General features: G+C 39.8%; 1 protein-coding gene across 2 annotated transcripts in view; it reads right to left on the bottom strand.

Moving 5' to 3' along the window:
- The window catches only part of OVA2 (tRNA synthetase class I (I, L, M and V) family protein), a 391,242-nt gene that overhangs the window by 308,457 nt on the left and 60,393 nt on the right, over positions 1 to 22,392 (bottom strand). For both annotated transcript variants that reach the window (XM_089406156.1, XM_089406157.1), the window contains exons 4-7: positions 20,146 to 20,247; positions 14,941 to 15,010; positions 3,551 to 3,663; positions 3,206 to 3,274 (exon numbers count right to left, since the gene is read on the bottom strand). In XM_089406156.1, coding sequence (XP_089262282.1) covers positions 3,206 to 3,274; positions 3,551 to 3,663; positions 14,941 to 15,010; positions 20,146 to 20,247 — 354 coding nt within the window. The remainder of the gene's footprint in view (positions 1 to 3,205; positions 3,275 to 3,550; positions 3,664 to 14,940; positions 15,011 to 20,145; positions 20,248 to 22,392) is intronic.

A 22,392-nucleotide genomic window follows, 5' to 3' on the forward strand; every position in this document is an offset into this window, starting at 1 on the left:
GATTGGTCCAGTCGCCGGTTCCGGTTTTTAAAACTATGCTCTAGATGAAGTCGGCCTAACTCTAGCTGTCATGTCGGCCTAATGGTATATATAGCCTACTCGGCCTCACTTCAAGGAATACAAATTCGATCAAGCAACTCGACAAGCCTTCGGTCTAAGAGAAGTGCGAAGAGAGGGTAAAATGAAGTGTGAAGAAAGGGTTGCAAAGAGAAGTGCAAAGGAAGGACAATAAGGTTTCTTCTCGGTATAACAAAGGAGACTATCTTCAGGGTATAGCGAAGGAGTTTCTTCTGGACAGTGCAAAGATAGGAGTTTCTTTTGGGCAGTGCGAAGATAGGAGTTTCTTCTGAAGCAGTGCGAAGAAGGATTTCTTTTGGGGCAGCTAACGGACAAATTCCTTTGGCAGGCTGAGATATAAATCTAGAGGCCAAGTTTCTCTAGAAAAGACCAATGAAATTCTAGAGACTGAGATTCTCTAGCGGAATTCCAGAATGAGCAGTGTAAAGGATAAAGACTAAGTTTCTCTAGAAGGAGCCAAGGAGAGTAGTTCAATATCAAGAAGAAAGGCGAGGAAGGGAAGAGGCAGAGCATCAAGGTTAGTGACAAGGTTCTTGGGAGGATACTAAGAGTCAACGGCCTATGTCATGGTCTTGGTACTTATCAATTGAAGATCTAGAAGAAGAATTTTGATCAGGTTTTCCTCTCAAGAGGTAAGAGGTTTTAGCCCTAGCTGAGAAGCCTACATACTGTGTCTCTTGTCTTTTATTATGCATATTGGTAATTGTCTTAATGAAGAGGACACATTAATAAGCTAACGAAGAAAAGATCATAAGCTAAGAAGTAAAAGTATATCACAAGCAATTATCAAGAAGAGAAATTGTTAATTTTGAATGTCCTAGATTTCTCAACAAAGACCAGTTTGGAGCTTGAATTGGTTGAGAGGGTCGGTACCTTAGAGGATTGGAGTCCTCGAGAAGACCAAGTTGGTGCTTCGCAAAGTATAGGTTGTAGCCTGGTAGACTGAATATTGGAGTCCTCATCTAGGGTTGGAGCCCTAAACACTATTGTACTTGATTCGTTGTAAAAATAAGGATTGGAGTCCTTGTTATTTCTAATTGATATAATTAGTTACTCTATATTGTTCATTTTGTGTTTTGTTTATAAGTGAAAATAACAATTGTAAAAGAAATATTGATTCACCCCCCTCTCAGTGTTTCCAACCTAACCAGGGCAGAGAGGTTGCGGATGAGCATATTGCTCGTTGCATCTATGCAAATGGGCTAGCATTCAATTTGGTGTGCTCTCCTTATTGGCAACAAATGATTGAAGCAGTTAATGAAGCACCAAAAGGATACAAGAGCCCTAGCTATGGAAAAATACGCACCACTTTGTTAACATCAAAAAACAATTTGTGGATAGACAACTACAATCAATATGTGATACATGGGCAGAAACAGGGGTTTCCATTGTTTCTAATGGATGAAGAGACCAAAGAAATCACCCTTTAATTAATGTTACTGCAATATGCCCCCAAGGAGCAATGCTTTTGAAGGCCATTGATTGCAGTGGAGTGGAAAAAGATGCAATGTTTATCTCCAGAATTTTTATTGATGCAATAGAAAGTGTGGGGCCACAAAATGTTGTCCAAGTTATCACAGACAATGCAAAGGTTTGTAAAGCTGCGGGTCTGATTGTGGAGGACCAATATGATCATATCTTCTGGACTCCATGTTCGGTGCATTTGTTAAACCTTATGCTTTCCAAGAATGGTGAGATTGAGTGGATCAATGAAATATATGTAGCATCAAACGAGATCCAAATATTTATCACCAATCATTCGATGTCCCTAGCCATATGTCAGAGTTTTGCAAAGTTGGAGCTACTAAAGGTACTCAATTTTTAATCAGTGTTATGCATTATCAGTTCTTAATTTTGATTATAAATCATTTCATTTCTGATTTGGGATTTGACTTATGATAACACATGTAAGTTGTTGAAACTCATTTTGCTTCCCACACTTTAGTCATAAAGAGGCTTGTGGAGGTCAGACAAGCATTATAAGCAATGGTCATTGACCCTCTTTGGGAATCATGGTGGACTTCAACCTTTGATAGAGGACAAAGAATAAAGTCCATCATTCTTGATGATTCACCAGTTACACTTAAAAAGACTACCCAATCAAGAAGTGTGCCTTCCTAGAACTAATCCCAAGGAAAGCATACATTGATCTAACCACTCCAAATGCATGTTTAAAATAAACAAAGGGGCTATATAGGACTACAAGCCTTCACATCCCATGAAGAGCTCTCCTAGCTAGGTGAAAACACTCTATCACCCAAAAGTTAAAATGGTTTAGGAGAAAACCACACACAAATCCAAAGATATAGAGTGGGTATATGCATGCATTAAACGAGTTGCTCCGCAATTATGGTGTGCTTTAGTACAAAGCGAATTTTGCAAGTACATCCATGAACATGGAGTCTTTATTAATATACATGCAACTAATGATTGAGATAGGATGAACCATATCAAATGGTGGAACATGTATGGTGTCTCTACCACATCTGCATAAAGTGGCAGTGAGAATGCTTTTACAAGTCGTATGTAATTCTTCTATAGAAAGCTATTGGAGCACCTATAATTTCATCCCCAATCTAAAGTGTAACAGCCTAAATGTAGACCAAGCAGAAAGCCTGATTTTTGTGCACTACAGCTCAAAGTTGTTGTCCCATAATTGTGAGGCAGTGAAGAATGATAGAACATATACAACCTGAGACAACAATCAAGAGAAGACTAATTTAGAGGATGATTCCAAAGCTTTAAAGTGCTTGGAGGCTGAACTTTTCACTGATGTGACTCCTGACATTCATCATGCAGCATATATGCCAGCTCCATCCACCACCATTGTCAGCACTAGCAGGTTTCTAGATGTAGCACCTTTATCATCACAACTCATTTCATGGGTCATGTAGCAAATGGCGGTGCTCATTCTCGTGCTCCATGATCACTCCCACCTATTCCTCTTGTTAGATCACTGGGAAAGAAATTAAAAGTTTCTTGTGGCAAGAACAAAGCTTAGTAGATTGTCAATAGATAAAGCACAAACCTAGTAGGCAAAGAGATATCCTATACATCAGAAGTATACTGATATCTCATTAAGCAACATATGTGAAAGATAAAATTACATGAAAGGTCAACTACCAACCTGTGCAGCTTCATATTCTGGTGCAAGTGTCAGATAAGGATTGTCCCAATCTCCCCAGACACCATATCTCTGCAACAATAAAAACAAAAAGAAGGAACTCCAGTAAGTTTCATGATGCCTTCCATGAATGTTGTACTAAGAGCATAAACCATGTCGGTTCCTTCACGTAAGAAAGGGTGATCCAAGATCACCTCTGAAATTCTTTTTTCCAATGAAAATATAAAAATGAAGGAAAATTAACAGCTATTTCCTATATCATATGCAACAACAGGACAAATAAATTCACCCCATTCTGAAATTTCATCAAGACAATACTAAGAAGCATTAGAACACATTTCAGGAAACCTTAAATGATCTCCTCTGAAGATTGACAGTTTTCTTAGCAAATTCAGCAGCTTTCTTTCTTAGTTTCAATGGAGAGAGGTCCTTCCTTGCCTCTGAATCCATAGACTGCAAAACTGTGAAAGTAAAGCATGAATTAAATTCGGAAGACAAAATGCAATTTATATAGTGACATAAGCAAATGCTAAAAAGAGATTTCAAATGACTCACAAACAATAAAAAAGGTTCAGACTCATCCAATTCACCTTACATTATGTAATTAGATGAAAGAAAATATTCTCCTTCACAACAATAATGCAATTCTGAAGGTTTTACCCAGTGCTCTTGTTGTGCCCCACTTCATCAGCCAGACTAGAGTAATTGTAATTTTTGTTTTTCTAATTCTAATAAAATAATCATAATTAGCTCAGTTGGCATTTAATATTCTGATTCATACTTGGCATTATGGACTGACACATTGTGTAACAAACAGTTCCTGTTTGTATTTGAAGACAATATATTTGTAGTTGTATAAATGTATTGATAAATATATAATTGAATCATTGACAGAATGAAAGAAGAATATTTCAATGAGGGGCCCCATTATAAATACCTGGGCAAGATGACTTTTCAATAATGCATGCGTCTTTTTGATAGGACACATCTGTCATGATACCCACCATTTTGTTGGTGATATCGCTAGGAGAAATTTTTTTCTTAGGGACGGTCTTCAACCAGTAGCCAACAGCCCCTTGCAGCAACCAACTAGCTCATTGTGCCATTTCTCCGCCACCTGAGCCAGCGATGTGGTCCCTCACCCATCTGTCGTGATCGTATGTTTGAAGGTGGGCCTCCTGAACCTATAGGTATGCCGTGTATTTGGTAATTGAGTATTGTAATTTTCTTATCATGGACACTTCTAGGCATGGATTAATGGGGGGATTCAACGGAAAGAATGGGCTAGGCCAGCGCTCTTGTACCCTAGACCCCTTTTGGATATTAACCTTGGATTCTAGTCCCGTGGGATCTATTTACTGACCATTTGGCTTTAGGGATGGTATTTCATGAGAAACCCTGATTTTCGTTGCGTGGTTCAACTCCCTCATCCACATATATTACCCCCTTTCCACTCATTATTACCCTATTCATCATTTCTCCCACCTGGGTCAACTTTCCTGCACTGGGTCCACACAGGGCTAGTTCTCCCCTTCCCCTTGCCCACACCTCAGGTCAGGCCTGAAATGATGCCCCAGAGGTTGATGCAGCTAAAAAGAAAAGTAAAAGCATAATTGGCCACATTCAATAGGAAAATGTGCCACAAATGCAAAAGATGGTCAGGACAAACACACTTAGCACGTGGGCAAAAGCCAATACATGAGCTCTACTCCATCATCATCGCCAGCACCCTCATTCCTACAGGTTCTATGAGCCTCCTTCATCATATAGGAACCCATGATTGTCCCAACCCCTGGTGGACAATGAACCGCCCTACCTTAAAAGGGGGCACCCATTGCTATATCTCACACATCATGCTCTTAACACTTGAGCCCCGAGCAGTTAATCAAAGAAAAATCATAACAAAGAAAAAGGCATATAAAGAAGGCTGGAAAAATCAAGGTCGAGGCACCTCATGTACCACGACTGCTCCCCCCTATACATTATATACCCAAGCATGGGCTTCCCTTTTATTAGCTACCCTTGTACCCAGCATGTGGCCCACCGTTGCCCCTTCTCATCTCCTACTTCATTCACCTCTTTATCACATACCACCACCTTTTAAAGGATGTACCATGAACATATTATCCCCTTTAGAAGTAGAAACCACCTAATAGTATACTTGGTTAACCCAATTAGCACATGAAAAGGTCCATTATGGAAGGGCGGGCCATTATGAAGTTCCCACCTGTGGTCCATGGCTTGTAAGCTCTTTTACTTGATTTCTCTAGTGACTTGTTGTACTGGAAGGCTAGGGGACGCATAGATCTTATGCAGGATTGCAGATGGTCTCCATCTTGGGTTTGGTCCCCCTATACGGGGACCTAAGCCTCCATAGGGCTACATTGGCACATGTAGGGTGTGCATTGAGAGCCATGGACCTCCACAGCAATAGACAACACTCCATGGATCCCAAAGGATGTTCATAGATTGCTCAAGATTCACCTATTAGACGAGAAAGATGCACCAAGTTCACCTTTATACCATGCACTTGGCAGCTGACACAGGACTCGTAGGATGATGTGGCGTTACCTACACTATCATCAAATCCCTTACAAATGATCCACAAGCATCTTCGACACATTTGGAGACCCGTGAGGTTATTATTGTGCCCCCACACCCACTGGGAGCACCACAGGTTTATTGTTTGGAGAACAAGGGGCCAACCCCTTGTCCATCACTTTTGAGGGTCCTATTCTTCATTATGGCACCTATGGACCTCATCAGGCCTCTTGGAGGGCCCTATGACATGTATTATTTATCATTCGACCTCTTAAGAGGCTAATTATTTCATTTGTGAGCTAGTTTGGTGGGTTTGTCACCAAAAGTTAGGTTATTAGCACATTATTTTATTTTTGGGGCTTATGTAGGCCTAGGAGACTAATTCAAACTCCTCATTAGTGTATAAATACAAGTGAGATGAGTTCATTTGCTCATCATCACTTTGGATTGGATCTCTCTTCTTTAGAGAATTTCGCACTTTTTCTTGGAAGATGAATTGGAGTTTATGGATGAATTTTGATGTTTGGATTTGGTTTATCTTATCTTGGTGTTTCTCTATTGTCAAATTGTTGATGGTTGGATATGTTCTATTACATGTAAGTACAAGCTTTTAATGTTATTCTTATTTTACTTTGTCTTATACATTGGATTGGGAATTTTGCTACTTTTAGGGCTAATTGTTGCATGCATTTACTGCTTAAATTGTGGAATTTTATCTCTAAATAGCATCTCTCAATGTATGGGCCACGTAATTTTGAATAAACTTTCCTACGATAATTCTATCGCTGAATTCATCTTGATAAGCAAATCACCTTTTGCAAGTCGAAGTATAAAGTTGTAATGTTGCTTCCCTTTTCCCTCGAAGACAAGCGAAGTAGTCTTAAGGCCTCCTTGATCAAGAAACAAGGTCCTCATTCATATTTATCCTAGACTCCATTCTCCCAAGACTAAGGCACTGATCTACCAAGAGGTGGTCACTCAAAAATCAACTCTTTTTCACCTTCTTCTAGGTCTAGCCAAGTTGGGTCACCTAGGGCATCACTTTCCCGACAAAGTAGCCCTCCAAAAAGTTCAATCTCCTAGCCTCTCCTGTGTTGGTGTGTCCTCAAGGCCTCCTCCAATTTTGAAGCCATTCCGACGGTGGAGTTATGAGATAACACAAGCCCTAGCTCCGAGATCAAACTTGCCCGGGCATCCCCAAGGCTAGTGCCTCATAGGATCAATTTGACACCTTTAAGTGAACATTTTTGTTTTGATCCTTTCCCCCTCCTTGTCTAGGTTAAAAATGTGAAAATTCAGTGAACCTGAATTCCTATTGCAGCAACTGATTAAGTTTCTTCTATTTGTTAAATAACTGGACAAATTATTTATTGCATCCTACAGCAAACTCCAAAACTAATACACTGCAGCCTTCACTAATTAAATAAATGCGGAAACAAGAATCTGACCAAGAAGAAATACAACACAAGTGACACCATTATTTTTGGACAAATGTCCCAAGAAAAACCCAATGCAGGAAAACCAGTGCAGCAGCTGAGGGTTTGTATTATTAAGCAGTAGTTTCTAAATACAATCATTGGATGCCTTACTGGCTATCCAATACAGAGAATCTGACTGACAGAGAGATGAGTGAGATATACCTCACACTATCACTGGCGATCCAGACTGATCCAACCATAGATTGGCTAGCCCCTTGCTACCTCTGCACAATCACTGCGTAGGCCCTGCATCACAGCTTCTAGCGACTACGTCACTCCTTCTGCTGATCGATTTGCCTCTGGAACTTCGACTTCCAGCCCTTCCGGTCTCACACCCCATCCTTTGGCTCTAGAACTCGACCCTCCAGCAAATTATGGATCTCCTATCAAACTCTGCGTGGCTCTACGCTGCCAACATGGCCCTGCGTCAGCCTCTGGCTCTGTGCTGCCTCTTTTGGATCTCTCTCTGCCTTCTCTACAATGTATCCCCAGATCAAGAACCTCCAACCGGAAACTATCCCTACAAACTGCAAGAATCTCCTCGATGATCTCTCCGACTACTCTGCACTGCTCTCTTGAGAAATCGATCTCTTGATCCTCACTCGATGTCTTTTCCAAATGCCCATTGAAGTCCTTCTTATAATCCTCCTATTGGGTAACCAACGGCCCAGATTAACTTCTAATCAATGGCTCAGATCATATTGACTTGATCCTCGTCTTCTTCTAGAAGTTTCACCGCGAGTTTGATTAATACCCATTAATTATTTTAATTTCCTAAATTCATACTTAGGCATCCATTAAAAATAATAAATTATTTTAATAAAACCTCCTCCAGGTGGAATTTCCCAAAACGATTTCTAGGTATTGTGGAATGCATGTGTCCTAGCCTCCCTACAAATTTTGAGGCCTAGAGCACATCTGATGCTATCAGAAATCAACACTCCCTCTTAGCGAGGAATGTGCTCTAGTAATGCAACTTGTTGAAGCATCACCCTAACTCTGTAACATCTCTCTCTGCGTTGCTGATGTCTACCCACCAACTACGATGCAAATGCTGCATTTGTGTTGCTGCTGACCCTGCATATTGCTGTCAACTGCCACTGCACTGCAACTCTCTCCAATTGTTGTTGTTGCAACTGCAACAATTATAACGGAAAAACATCTAAAGTATTGAACCATTTGTGTTTAGTATGATGCATCTGTCGACCAAGTTCTAACTGCTACTACCCTCCACGCTGTCACTGAAGCCTCTGCGCTGTTGCTGACTCTACACTATGCCAACTGCACTACTACCAACTCTGTTATGCGCTGCTCAGGATCCAACCGCTACTAGTTACTGCATCTGTCACTCTGGCACCTAACTGCACCAACTGCCACTGGTCCATCTTGCTACTGCTAGATTTGGGCTCCCGTAGCAAGGTCTTGATTCAAGAGGTGGAATTCCTCCAGAATCCTGCCCATCTTGTAGTTCTCTAGGGCTACAACTCCAGATCACCCCACCTCTCCCCTAGAGGTATCTGGGCAATCATGGCAAACTCCTCCTCTTCGATCTTTGCAGTAGCAGCATGTGGACCATGTTTCTCGTCCTTGTCCTTCTTCTTGAGAGGACACTGTGTAGCGTAGTAACCAAATTCACCACACCGGAAACATTTGATCTTTGAGACGTCCTTCTTCTGCCTCCACTGCTCCTGCTACCCCTTCGATGCAAAGGTTGCATTCTCCTCCTCCTCCTTGGGCTTCGTCCCACCGTTGTTGCTGCCATCAAGTTTTCACTTGACTAAGTTGTGAAAATTCCTGAATCTAACACATCAAAAACCCCTACTGCAATTACTGGTTTACAATCTCCTACTTGTTCTTTACATTAACAAGTTATTTAATTGCATAAACATCGAAGTAAACACTATTGCAGCCTTCGAAAATATACAGATCATGCACTGAAATAAACAGAGACAATCACATAAGGGAAACTGTTATTTTTGGAACAATCGTCCCCAGAAAAACCCAATTCGAGAAAATCGGTGCATCATATAGAGGGTTTGTATTATTAAGCAGATTTCGTGAATACAACTAGGGTGCCAGAAATGACTCACCCAACAGAGAATATCCTCAGCAGTAGTACCTCTATCCGGAGACAAATATTCCGACAAATCAGCAAACAGATGAGCAAACCCCACAGCGACTCCGGTTGTTCCTTATGCTCTATCGCAAAAGCTGCTCCAAGCACTACTCTAGAAATGCGTCACTCCTCCAGGAGCTGCGTCACCCTATCCCGACTTAGAATCCGCTGATATTCTCCCAGTCTGCCCCACAGAATCTCCCCAGCGTTGCCTCTGAGGCCCAACATCAGCCTTTGCGGTTTCTGTGTCTCATTGTGTCAACCCTCTGCGTCTTCTGCGTTAGCTTTACGGCCTCAGCGTTTTCCCTTCTAGGGCCTGCGCTCTCTCTCCCAGCACTGCGCTACCTCTCTGCTATGTATTCTTCAACCTCATATGAAAATCCCTTGCTGAACTGCCCCTCACTACAACTCTGATCACTAACTCGATTTCCTCAGCAATCGTCGCCCCAGAAAATCGAATTCTTTGATCACTTGGTGTGTCTCCAACTGACCCTCAAGCCTCCTCTTATACTTTTCCAATTGATGAATCCACGACCGAGATTAAGTCCCTAATCAATGGCTAAGATTATAATTGGCTTTATCCTCGTCACTTAGAACTTTCTCGCCCATATTTTATTAATACACATTAATATTTTTATTTTCCACCCATTAACAATATTAATTATTTTAATAACTCCTCATCCGGATGGAATTTCTCCAAACGATTTCTGGGTCTTGGAGATCTCATGTGCCTTAGCCTCTCCACCAAATTTCATGGCTAAAGCACATCCAATGCTACCCAAAATCAACATAAGTCTCGCCTCATCTCTTCCTGCTAAAGAGTGACCCACATCCCTTCCCAATCTGGCAATATCTCTCTGCCCAGGATACTCTGGACAAATACTTGCCATTCTTCTGAGACTGAATTCAGGACCAGCCTCACCATCTCGGTAGGTTGAGGTGTTGATCCCACAGTTGCCAACTGATCTCGGATTTCCTAAAGCTTCACAAGGAACAGATCAATGTGTTCTCCCTTCTGCATTGTCATGGATCTCATCTTCTGCTCCAAGTACATATTTCGCTACTTGGAATATCCTTGATACAACGTGGCCAAGGTATCCCACATCTCCCTGGCCATCCCTTTTCCAGCAATGTGACATACAACGCGATCCCTTACTCCATTGAGGATCAACCACTTGGCCTTCACCATTTCACCCTTGTACCTTTTGAGTGGATATACATCCGCGGGTACAGCTACCACACTGTCAACATAGGTTTTCAGATCATGCTCATCCAGAAGGCATGAAATCCTAGCCTTCCAGATCACATAGTTGGATATACATTCCAACCGATCTTGATCTCTTATCCCATTCGCTGCCATCTCTGCCAATCGGGAGTCGAACTACTCCCTCTCCTTTGTGCAGCTGCTAGGCTAGCCTACACACTCCCTGCTGGAATTAGTAGATCTGCTCCCAACTACTACTACTCTGCTAGAAATCCGCTAGGAATTCTCTGAGGAAGAAATTCCCTCAAGAGTGTCTCCTTCCTTCTTTTGAAGCCTTTCTACCCCTTGATAGTAGGTTATTTCACTTGCAATTGGTTTTGATAGTAGGTTATTTCACTTGCAATTGGCATCTCACATTGTGCATCTAAAGTGCTCTAAAAGTAATCTAACTTATTGTTGTCCTAATTGCTCATTAATGTCATTTGGATAACATTAAAACATAAGTAACATACGATTCTATTGCTCAAGATTGCTCATTGTAGATAGTGGTGTTTACATCAAGTTCCTTTTTCTGGTGAAGTATCTAATGTTGGTTGTTTTGTGAAGTTTCATTCCAAATTTGCACTAATTGGTTCACTGCCTAAAGCACTTAATCTCATAGTCCAATTGAATCTCATTAAATGGTTTAAGTTATTTGGGCATCTTGTGCTACACTTTTGTCTTTTGAGATCTAATCATTTTTTGAAGTGTCTTCTTCCAATTGTCTTTAAAGAATATCTCTTGAGCAATTTGTGATCTTGGCTAATTGATGATCTAATAATCATTGTAATATTTGCACCTAAGATCTAAGTTTTCTTAACTTAAGAATTGGTGAATCTAATTGCATATCTCTTAACAATAATTGTTGAAAAATATTGGCTAAGAACATTTACAATCTCATTGTCTCTTTTGGATAATCATCATTGGCATTTTGTATTGTTGCATTAGTTAATTGTTTTAAGTGGATAAGTTCTCTAAGTTTCCTTAATCATTATCATTGTTATCATTTATTGGTTAATATCTTTGTGGATGATCATTTTGTCTTGAGCACTTGAGTAATTGTATCGTGGATATCTCTTGTTTTGTTAATTTTAGGTATGTTCTATGCTGATAGCAGATTTACTTCAATTTTCCATATTAGCTCAATATCAACTCCAGATTAGCAATCACATTTAGCGTGATAGTAAAATGCAAACAGAACATAGACATGAACCACAGAAGACAAGCCAAGACAAGAGGACACAAGATGTGGCGCCAACCAAAGACAAACCCCAATGTGGGGAAACCCTTGATTAATTCTTCTTATATGTTCTTCAATAGTTCAACAGAGAGAGATATAGTACATATACATCAGAAGTCAACATTTTGACTTATCTAAATAAGAGCAGAGATCTTCTCCAAGAAGATGTCACATGAGATAGTTGAATTGGACACAGGTGATTCCATCACCTAGCCGTACCTATCTATGCTGCACCCAATCATCATGTTGGACCTCATTACTATGTTGCACACATCATACCATGTACATCATCATTGTGTTGCACCATGCTGCACCATCACTGAGTTGTACCTCATCATTTTGCACTATGTTGCACTACTCACAACTGTCTCTAACACCATGCAGCATCCAACTGTTGCTTCTAAAACATGTTGCTCCATGCACCTTACAGCACCATGCTGCTGCAATATACCATGTTGCATCCATCTATCATGTTGCACCCCTTTTGAGGTATTCAACGCTCCATGTTAACCCAACACGTGGCTCCCACAGGCTACTCCGAATCCGATCCAAATCTGGTCAATATCAAAGCACTTCTTTCACTGCTCCAAATCTGCTTGACACTTCATTGTTCCTGACTGTTCTGGTTAGGACACTTGGGCATACTGTTGCAGCCCTAAACTCCTCTCAATAGTCCTCAAACAGCCCTCCAAAAATTGTAGACTAGGCAAGGAGAGATGCTCCACCTCCACGCTGAATGTAAGGGCTCAAGACAACCCTCAAATCTACCCAAGCCAGATTAGTAGTACTGTTGTCATTTATATCTGCATATTGTTGTTTGCTGCAGACCTGGTTAGGGCACTCACGTAGCCTTAAACATACCCCACAGTCAACAAACCAACCCCATAAGGACTGCGGCCCATCTTGGAAGGCTTCCTCCCATGCCATGCTGCCTTCTTAGGGCATTGTCCATCCTTGATAGCCCTCACGCAGTCCTTAACTGTGTGCTATGGCCTACGGCCTAGCACAACAGCCTTCATGTAGCTTCTGCCTCCACAAAATGTGACCAAACAATCTCAGAACAATAGCGTACTGCCCTACTAAGAGTCAGCCTAGTAGCCTGCTCTCTCAGCCCTTGGAACAGCAAGATTCCAGCCCTCAAACAATTTGCACTTGCCTCAGCTTTGACCTCCTGTGGCAGACTTTGGACCCTTGCTTCCATGTTGTCCAAGATCCCTCTCTTCCTGCGGCTAGGCTATCTTAATTTCCGAATTGTCCCTTTGAAAACATTGCACACTTGGACCAACAACGTCTAGGGCTAGGGCAACGTATATATAGCTCCTTCCTTGACAGCAAAGAGCGTTCTCTTTTCATGACAGCGTTGTAGTTAGGGTATCATTAGGCCAGCAGTTAGGGCTTCTCCATTCCAGCGTTAAGCTTCTCTATGGCAACGTAGAGCTAGGGCATCTTCTTCTTAGGGCAACGCATACTCTTAGGATCTCTCCTCCCACCAAAACCCAAAGACAAGTGGAGAGGAAGAGATCACAAGAAGAGTGTGTGTCCAAATGACTTTCAAGGCACCTCTATTTATACTAAAACGTTTAGCATAAGTGGGGGCAATTTGGTTGCTAGTCGACCTTGACGAATTGTCCCATAACACAAATAAATTTATATCTCCGTGAATACTTATCGGAATCGAATGATCTTTAGATCAATCCTACACCTCTCGATGAGAGGAATCCAAGAAAAATATCAGCTGCCATAAATAAGATGACCCACATGGAGTTTTCCCTAGTTGCCAATTTTAACATGTTTATTGCTGGCACTTGTTAAATTGGCACTTGTCTTGTGGATTGAGATTACCTTTCTAAGCATTGTTAAGTACTTGATATCTAAACTTGACGTAAAACATAACTAAGGTATTTAAGGGAACATTTAAATAATCTCACCTTAAGAAAGCATTCAATAATTTTGCATTAAACCTCCTAGAACTAATCTTGCATTTAATAACTTACCTCCAAGCATAAACTTGGTTGATAGAGAATAGGACAACCTTTCTCATCTAGCTTGAAGAGCCTAGCACCTCTTTAGTGGTTAACATGGTGACCTTGCAGTCGTCAGAGCCATAGTCTCTGCAGCACCAAGTGGTTAGTACCTAAGGGGAGGTATCGTTAATCAAGACTTTACTTGCTTCCCCTTGGCCTCTTTCTCACAACCTACTCTAGAGACTAGATTCAAAATAGTTAAGAGGAAAGATTCACCTATAATAGGCATTTAATTAAAAGTAACCAAGATCCTTGCATCACACCTAAGTCTTAGGATTTGCATAGCATATAGGATAGTTAAGCATTCAAGCAACGGTTGTTCATCTAGTTACTTGGTCTTTAATCAATATAAAGAATGAAATTGACTCCATAAGGTGGTCTCACATCTAAATCTAATATAATCTATATATCTTGCTAAATCAACCAAGTGGCTAGGCCATTCAATCGTGTCTCACAGACTCGTTGGTTGCCAACTTGTCTTTCATTCCCATCTTCTATTAGGGACTACCCCCCATAGTTTGTTCTTGGGGGACAGCTAGAACGGAGAGGTCGGGGATCAGAGTGACAACCCCTGACCTGAGTCGTTATCACACCATGCGTATACAATCTGAGCGACAACAAGCCCCAAAAATACAAAGAAATTACTAGAATTTTCTCTAATCTCAAGTAACTAACCACATTAAGCCTTTGGCACTTTACTGTTCAAAAATCTAATTGGAGAAATATAAATATCCTAAGGGCACCTGTATCTTTGCCATTCTCTCATGCTTGGCATTTCTTTGTTTTATGTGTACTTGTGGAATTCTTGTGTAGAGCACTTGGACAAGGCAATACTTATCTGTCTCTAGTGCACTAGGGTTATCTCCGTGTAGCACACTTGTGATTGAGTTACTGCATAATTTGGGTTTTTGGTTCCATTTGATTCCCTGCTTTCATTTGTGAATCTCAACAATTATGGCTAAGACATCAAAATATTAATGGTATAGAGTAAATATGTAGCACTGACAACTATCGCTAACCACTGTTGAATCCACCATTGCATAAAGTAGAACACTAATGTAACAGATGCAGAAGGGATAGAATGAGTGGGGCTTGCCTTTCAACTCAATAGGTAGACCATGACAGTCCCAACCAGGCACATAGTTTACCTTGTAATCTTGAAGAAGCTGCAGTATAGACAAGAAAAATATTGCATGTGTCATTCAGATATATTGTATTTGGCGTTCAACTAAACCACTCAACATAAAATGTAACAACAATCTATGCTACAGGTAAAACATAATCAGAAGTACATTCATATCATGCAATGGAAAGCTTGAAGGATTTATCAACTATATATTGACAATTATTAATAGTTTCAGGTTTCTTTCACTGCATGTAAAAACAAACCTATATAAGCAGTCGCATTAATAATTGTTCAAATTTAAAAAAAACAAAATATGATGAAGCATGGTATTACTCTAATAATCAAATCAGTCCAAAGTTGCACTCTACAGATGTTAGCACTGCTTTCTGTTATAGAACCCAGAATAGAATAAATTCTTCTTAAAGGTGAACCTGTTGCTAGGTTCTCTTTACTCCCACTCCTATTACACAGACTGAGAAGAGTTCACCCATAGGAAATATCCCTTGACCAGGAAACTTTTCCCAGGTCTAAAATGGAGGGAAGAGTTGGTGAGGTGACAGTGGTCAACCTCCCGAGTTCCACAAGGCTAGCACTCTCTTTGGGACTTTAAGCTAAAGGTGTTGGTTTGTGTGGTAACAGAATCCTGTACTTGACTTTCATTTAACAATTTTGTAAGATATAGGTTCTCTAATTCCACCTCCGCGACTCTAGATGAAAAAGTACTCACCTCCATAACTGCTCTAATAATTTAATAAACCTGCAAACTTGACCACCTAGAAGAATATGGTTTGTAGAGAGGGTTGCAGTGGAATGAGTTGTACAGAAAGCGATAACCTCAAAACATGCCTCTGCCATGTTCTGTATGCGTGACCCTATGCTAATATGTGTATCACTCACTGCGTAATCCATGGACATGCCTAGTTTGTTGAAATGTGGTAGCATCAGGAGGTATTTCTCACATGGCTTTTGTGTCAGGCATGTGAGAATAATTAAAAAGCACAAGAAATATTTTAAATTTAATTATAAGTCAGCTTAGGGTGTCAAGTCAGCTCATGCACTAAGTCAGCTTGGCACAAGCACTAAGTTGATGAAGCAGACAGGCACAATGGCCAAGGGTTTGGCAAAAAAGGCCAAGGGATTAAAAGACCACTTGTAGTGGAACCTGCGCTGAAGTATGAAGGTTTAGGATTTAGTGGTAAAGAGGAAGTAGGTTTATGCTCCAAAGCTGTAATAGATTGTGACCATGTCGAGGCAAAATAATGAAACGATCTCTAAAAAGTTTGGCTTTAAGAGAAATTTAGACCACTAAAATCACCTTTGTTGAGGCAAGGGAGACTAAAGCAATGCCACTCCAAGTGAAGAAAAGACAACAGCAAATGGGTAAGCAACAATCCATTACGCAACCTACCTACACAAGCTTGAACAACGGTAGCAATAAGATGACCACAGCATCTTAAACTACACCAATTATTGGTAACCAAGCAAGCAAGCCTGCAAGCACAAAAGAAAACCCAAGAGGAATATACAAGGCAAGTCATCTCTTGTTTGTTTCTGTTGTAAGAAGGGCCACAAGGATGAGGATTGTCAATATTCTGATGTATGCTCCTTTTGTGGATTGAGAGGCAACCATGTGGCTTCATGCTAGAAGAAAGAAGCCTTGTACAAAAGGCCAGAGTGTTTCAAGAAGATGAAAATCAGTGTGTTTCAAGATGATGAAAAATCATAGAGAAACTTTTTCAATCCAGCAAAGGTATAAGACCCTGCACAAGAAGAGATACCTAGAATCTAGAACAGCGGCAAGAGCTACTGTAGCCATTGCAATTTCACTCGACATAAGAATGCCAAATGTTAGAGCCTATATCCCAAGCTTGATCCAAAAAGCAGAATTGAAGGTGGATAGCCAAGCTCAAGGAAGAAGAAAGCATGCTTACATCTGTTTACAGCCATTGTTTGCTTTGTGCCTTCTTGAGCTAAAGATATAATGGGACAAGATAGAATGAGGTAGCCTCATTTGGGAATGTAGAATTTCACATTCTCTTCATAGTTAAGGCATGTTGCCAACAAAATTTACAACAAATTAAGAGTGCAGAAATCTTGTCAACAAGAGTCAAAGCCCTCTGATGTATAGTCTCCAGGCTGATTCTGTAATTGATGCCAAATAAAAATAAATAATACCATGAGCCTATTGTTGAAAATGTAGCAATGGAAGGTCTTCTGGCTTGTGCATTAGCCAGTGAAGACCCCGAGTTTGTCTTTCTCAAGCATGAGTGGGAGTTCATGAGATAGATTGCAATTGCGATGAGTTGATTTCCAGTTTACTGGAATGATCATCAAGATTGCATGCATGGGGTTGGAGCTTCAGTTAAGTGGAGTCTTCTTCAGTTAGACTACAGGATAGGGTGGCAGTGACAAGTTCAGTTAGAGTTCAGTTAGAACGATTTAAGACTTCAGTGTTGATTGGAGAGAGAGAGTTGAGTTGTCAAATAACTCGCAATCACAATTGAACGAAATTTGAGTGAACTGCTAATCGAACTAGGCCTCTTTGCATGGTTCGAATTTTATCTATATAGAGAAGGACAAAGGCACATAATACACAAATTGTGAGATCATTCTTTGTGTGTGGAGTGCATGTTCTTGAGGAGCAAGTGCGCACAGATTTAGGAGCCACAAGTGCGCTAGGAAATAGGAGATTGTGCTCAAGGAAATAGGAGCTTCTAGTGCGCAAGGATTTAGGAGCCCAGTGCACAAGGATTGTGGAGCTAAGGAGATTGGGATTCGCGGAGCAGGTCAAGGATACTCAGCAGGGGAACAATTTTGTGCAGGGCCGAGATCAATTGTAGAAACTGAGATTAGCAAGGAGAAGCCTAGTGCTTTCTTAGAGACAGATTGTTGGCTGCAATAGCAGTGTGAATTGTAATAGATCCAATTGCTCAAAGAACAATCAATAAAATACCACAACAAAGAAAGCAGTATTTCCCTTTTGGGTTTTCCTAGATAAAACAAGCATGTCAATTTTGTGTGCATGTGTTCTCATCTCTGGTGTTTTTCCACTGCTTATAGATTGTTAAGAAACTTTGTATATTGGTGAAAGTAAATTTGGTTTCAGGTTTCAGTTGCCTTTTTTTCAGTAATCATCTAAGTAGTGTGCAGAGTTTCAAGAAAATTAACATGGTATCAGAGCAGAGTTCTGCATAAAGGCCAGCACAAGAATTGATCAGTGAGAGAAAAGCGCAGTTCAGTTTGAAGGCTTGCGCTAGAGTTTTGATGAGCAGATTTTGGATAAGCAGGATGTCGTTCCAAGGATTAAGGGCAGATCAATGTTTAGAAAGAGCTTCGGATTTCTGCTCATTGGAAGATAATTGGGTTTTAGAATTTATGAAGAATCAAATAGCTCCACCTCAAGGTGCCCAACAGTTCATCCAGCATAATAAGAATGACACCTTTTTTCTCTATGATTTTATTTTTTATAACTATTTTCTTTTTTTTATATCACGAATATATATATATATAATCTTTTATTTTAATGAAAAAGTGCCAATTCGTTTGTCCCTTTTTATTTTATTTTTTTCAATTTTTTATATAGTTTTGTTTTTCATTGGTTTTTTTTCTCTAATATATTTCTCTCTTTTTATAAAAAAAAAAAAAAAAAAAATCTCTTAAATAATTTTTTTTAATTTATTTATTTCTATGTTGCACGAGGACCTGTCCCGCCATAATTCATGACGTTTCATCCGTTCCGGCGATCCAGGGACTTTGGAACTCGTCGAAAACATTCCAATTTTGTCAGGGAGTCCATCAGGGACTTGGGGGCTTCAAAGGTCATCCCCTAGACATCCCTCGAAAAATAGAGGACTTTTTGGGGACTCCCAAAACGTCCCTCGAAAAATCGGGGACTTCTAGACATCCCCAATATAATTTCAATTTACAACTTAAAGAATATCAAAAAATTTCATTTTTTATAAAAAATCAAAATTTACTTCAAAATTGTAAATAAAAAAATTAAAATTACATCGTTTACCTACCCTAGCGCATACCTAAGTTCACAAAGGTAAAACATAACCCAGATAAGATTTGGATTTCATTTTACCATTCAGTCGACAAGGAGAGTTCCAAGCTTCATGCAGGCAGGTTTTCTTCACGCATGCAGGAGGGTTTTCTTCATGATGGGCAAGCAGTTTTCAGTGTTTCATGCAGGCTTTCGGGCAGGCTTCACAACAAGGGTTCACGCCCACCTAGACACAGGCTTCACACCCTTCACGCCCAGAAGTTTTAGTATTTTATTTTGTAATTTGAATTTCAGAATAGTAATAGTCCTAATTTTTATATTTTAATTTATCATTTTGATTCATGTTTATGTTGTAATACTAAATTTAATTTTACTTTTATTTTTTTAATAAATATAAAAATTAGTCGTCGCACTTGCCATCCCCAATTTGGGGGTGCGCTCTAGCCATCTCAAAAACTTGTCCCCCCATCCCCACAGCCAGCGCAGCATATAGATTTATTTTTATTTTTATTTTTTTATTAAATATTTTTTTATGGCCAAAGGCCTAACGGCAATATGGAGAATCTCCAGGAACTTGTGTAGTGAAACGCTTGGATTGCAACAGCAATAAAGTTGACAAAGAGACAATGGCCAAGGGCCTGGTTCGAAGAGCGCGGCTCTATGCAGCGGTGGAGCGGCCAGAGGATCAAACAACTCTGATACCAAATGGAACGAACAAAGTTCGACCTTCAAGTTAAATACTCCATAAGACTTGGCATATAAAGATCTTCATTGAGATACAAGAATATATATATTAAAAATGTATGAATAAGAATGATGATACAAATGAGAATGAGGGGTCTACTTATATACCAAGCAAGTGTCCCTTTATAAAACGGCCATGTCTCCTTACACATGCCTCTTTGTTTAACTAATTATTATTTATTTACATATTATTATGATTATTATTTATTATCTATATTTATTACTTTTACATAAATTATATTCATAACGCCATCCCTGTCTCTACATTCAACCAAGTACCCAGGTTTACATTGTATCAATTTATATTCCAAGGGTCCAAAATTTGCCACTGCATAAACAAACCCAATGGTTGGCAGAAGAAGAGTGATTCAGGTTATGAAACATAAACATGACTTCAAACAAAGACAAAAGGATAAAATGATCACCTTATATCGGTTGATAAAATCTTTTAGTATCTTATTTAAGGCATGGCCAATATGCAACTCCCCATTAGCATAAGGTGGTCCATCATGGAGAGTGAAATATTCCTGCCAAAAAAATATAAGTACATAGTTAAATCCAACTAGAAATCGTGTAGAAAGATACTAATCACCTTATGTATGACATAAGGCTCTGTTTACACTTAATTTCAATAAAATGGAACATTCTATACACCCATGATTACGGAAAGGATTGGATATTCAAATAACAATTTGCGAAAAATATCAAATTGTGTATGAAGAAACAACAAAGAAACAAGATTTTAATTTTAAGGTTTCATCTACATAGACACAACCAATTTCTCAGAGTTAATTAAAAATAAACTTACAAAACCATTTAGGCAGTATATGGCAAAAAGAAACATTTTAAAATAAGTTTAAAAAAGGTGCACATAAACTCTCAGATCTAAAAGTGTCAGGAAAAGAGAAGCAAGGGGAGTATTAATGTGGAAAAAAATATCATCATAAGGAGATGTCAGTAAAGTAAGAAAGCTTGCAATTATGGTGAAAATAAACAGATTGAAATGGAACTTCCTTGCTGAAAATATCTTCGAGTTGAACTTGAAGATAGATGAAAAAATCCATGTGCATAAAGGTACATGATAAGTTGAATCTAACAACGGGTGGGAATACATTTATCTTCACTTTAAGTAAATTTAAATATGATAGGTTGCCTAAGGAAGGAATCCAGCTATCGAATAACAACAAAGACTTCAAGTTTTCCATCCACACAACACAATGATTACCCATAGCAGAATTTAGCAACCACCACTCATCGTCTAGTTATTGCAGTACGGAGAAAAAAAATAAATAAATAAATAAATTTGCACAATTTCCACCTTAAAGTGCATATCGGCTAACAGCCTAACACAGTAAGAAAACAAAAAAAAAAATTAATGTTTTGATTTGACTGGACCATGGCCCGCTCCAGCAAATCCTAACGCACCAGGAATGACAACCATCACCAAGACCCAAACACCTATTGTGCCAACAGCAGCAAATGGCACACCAAGGGACAAAAAGTTTGTTAGCAAGTCTGAGATCAGCAACAGAACAAAATATTGTTATACATCTCCTGGCAAGAGATGAGGGCAATACAAATAGAGAAAAGCTGTAGACTGTTCTCCAGGAATGTATTCTTGAAGGATATGGGAAACACTTTGAATGGTCTCTAAGGGTCAAAATGATTGGTATCAAAGCAACGCCAATATTTCTAAAGGGCACTGAGCCTGAAGGAATTTTAACACCCAAGGAATATAAGAAAAGAGGAGATATGCTGCAACATACGCTTCCAGAAAGTGAGCTTATTCCAGGAGCAGAACATTCAATACATCATCTATAAGGATATGGCGTACCCGTGGTTCTGGGAACAAACTCTAAAGGTGGCATTATGAGTTGAAGATCTGTTATCACTAATGGCTGACTGTAGAAATTGCCTTAGCAGGAGATGGCTCCCATCTTTAACCCTGATCTGGGCGCTGCATGAAAAATATAAATGATGTCGATGTTTGTAGCTCGGGCAGGTACTTCTGCACAGGCCTAAGTGTCTAGGCATGCAGAAGTCACACCAAAAATCCCCTTAGATACTTGCTCTAGTGTGAGCAAGTTGCAATTGTAACTTATCCTAAGTTTTAAAATAGGAAAAGCACATAATTATTATGTTGGCTAATTGAGCTAAGGATGTTAGTTTTTGAAAACTCAGCAATCTGATTTACAGACTACTAAACTTTTATACCCAGAAATGCAAAACAGAAAGTGTAGAACTGAAATTTAAAATGTAAAAACTATCAAGTTTCTAACCATAGCATGCACAGCTGAAAATTAGAAGACTGAAGACAAACACACCATAAAATAATAAACACCAGAAATACCCAGGAAACCCCAAGTCCAGGGAAAACCTACAAACCTCTTTCAGCAAATGCTTCTTGTTGGACAGCCCTCACTCAGCTCGACTTGACCCTGAGAGGTTGCAGCCTATATGGTTGAGGCTATACAGCGTACGGCTGGCTGTGTTGGTCATACGGTGCAGCTGAGAGTCAGGCCGTGCAACCCTCTTCCTTCCCCTCTTGGATGTTGAAACACTCCAACTGATTGCTGACTTGCTGAATCAACCTCCTCTTGCTAAGTGCTCTAAACACAAGTAGTGTCACTCGATCTGATTTTCAACTCAGCCTTATTTCTTCTTTATAGAGT

The sequence above is a fragment of the Pinus tabuliformis genome, chromosome 2_2 (assembly GCF_031772625.1).
Source record: "Pinus tabuliformis cultivar Carrire ecotype Pingquan chromosome 2_2, CPIR1, whole genome shotgun sequence".
NCBI classification, from domain to species: Eukaryota; Viridiplantae; Streptophyta; class Pinopsida; order Pinales; family Pinaceae; genus Pinus; species Pinus tabuliformis.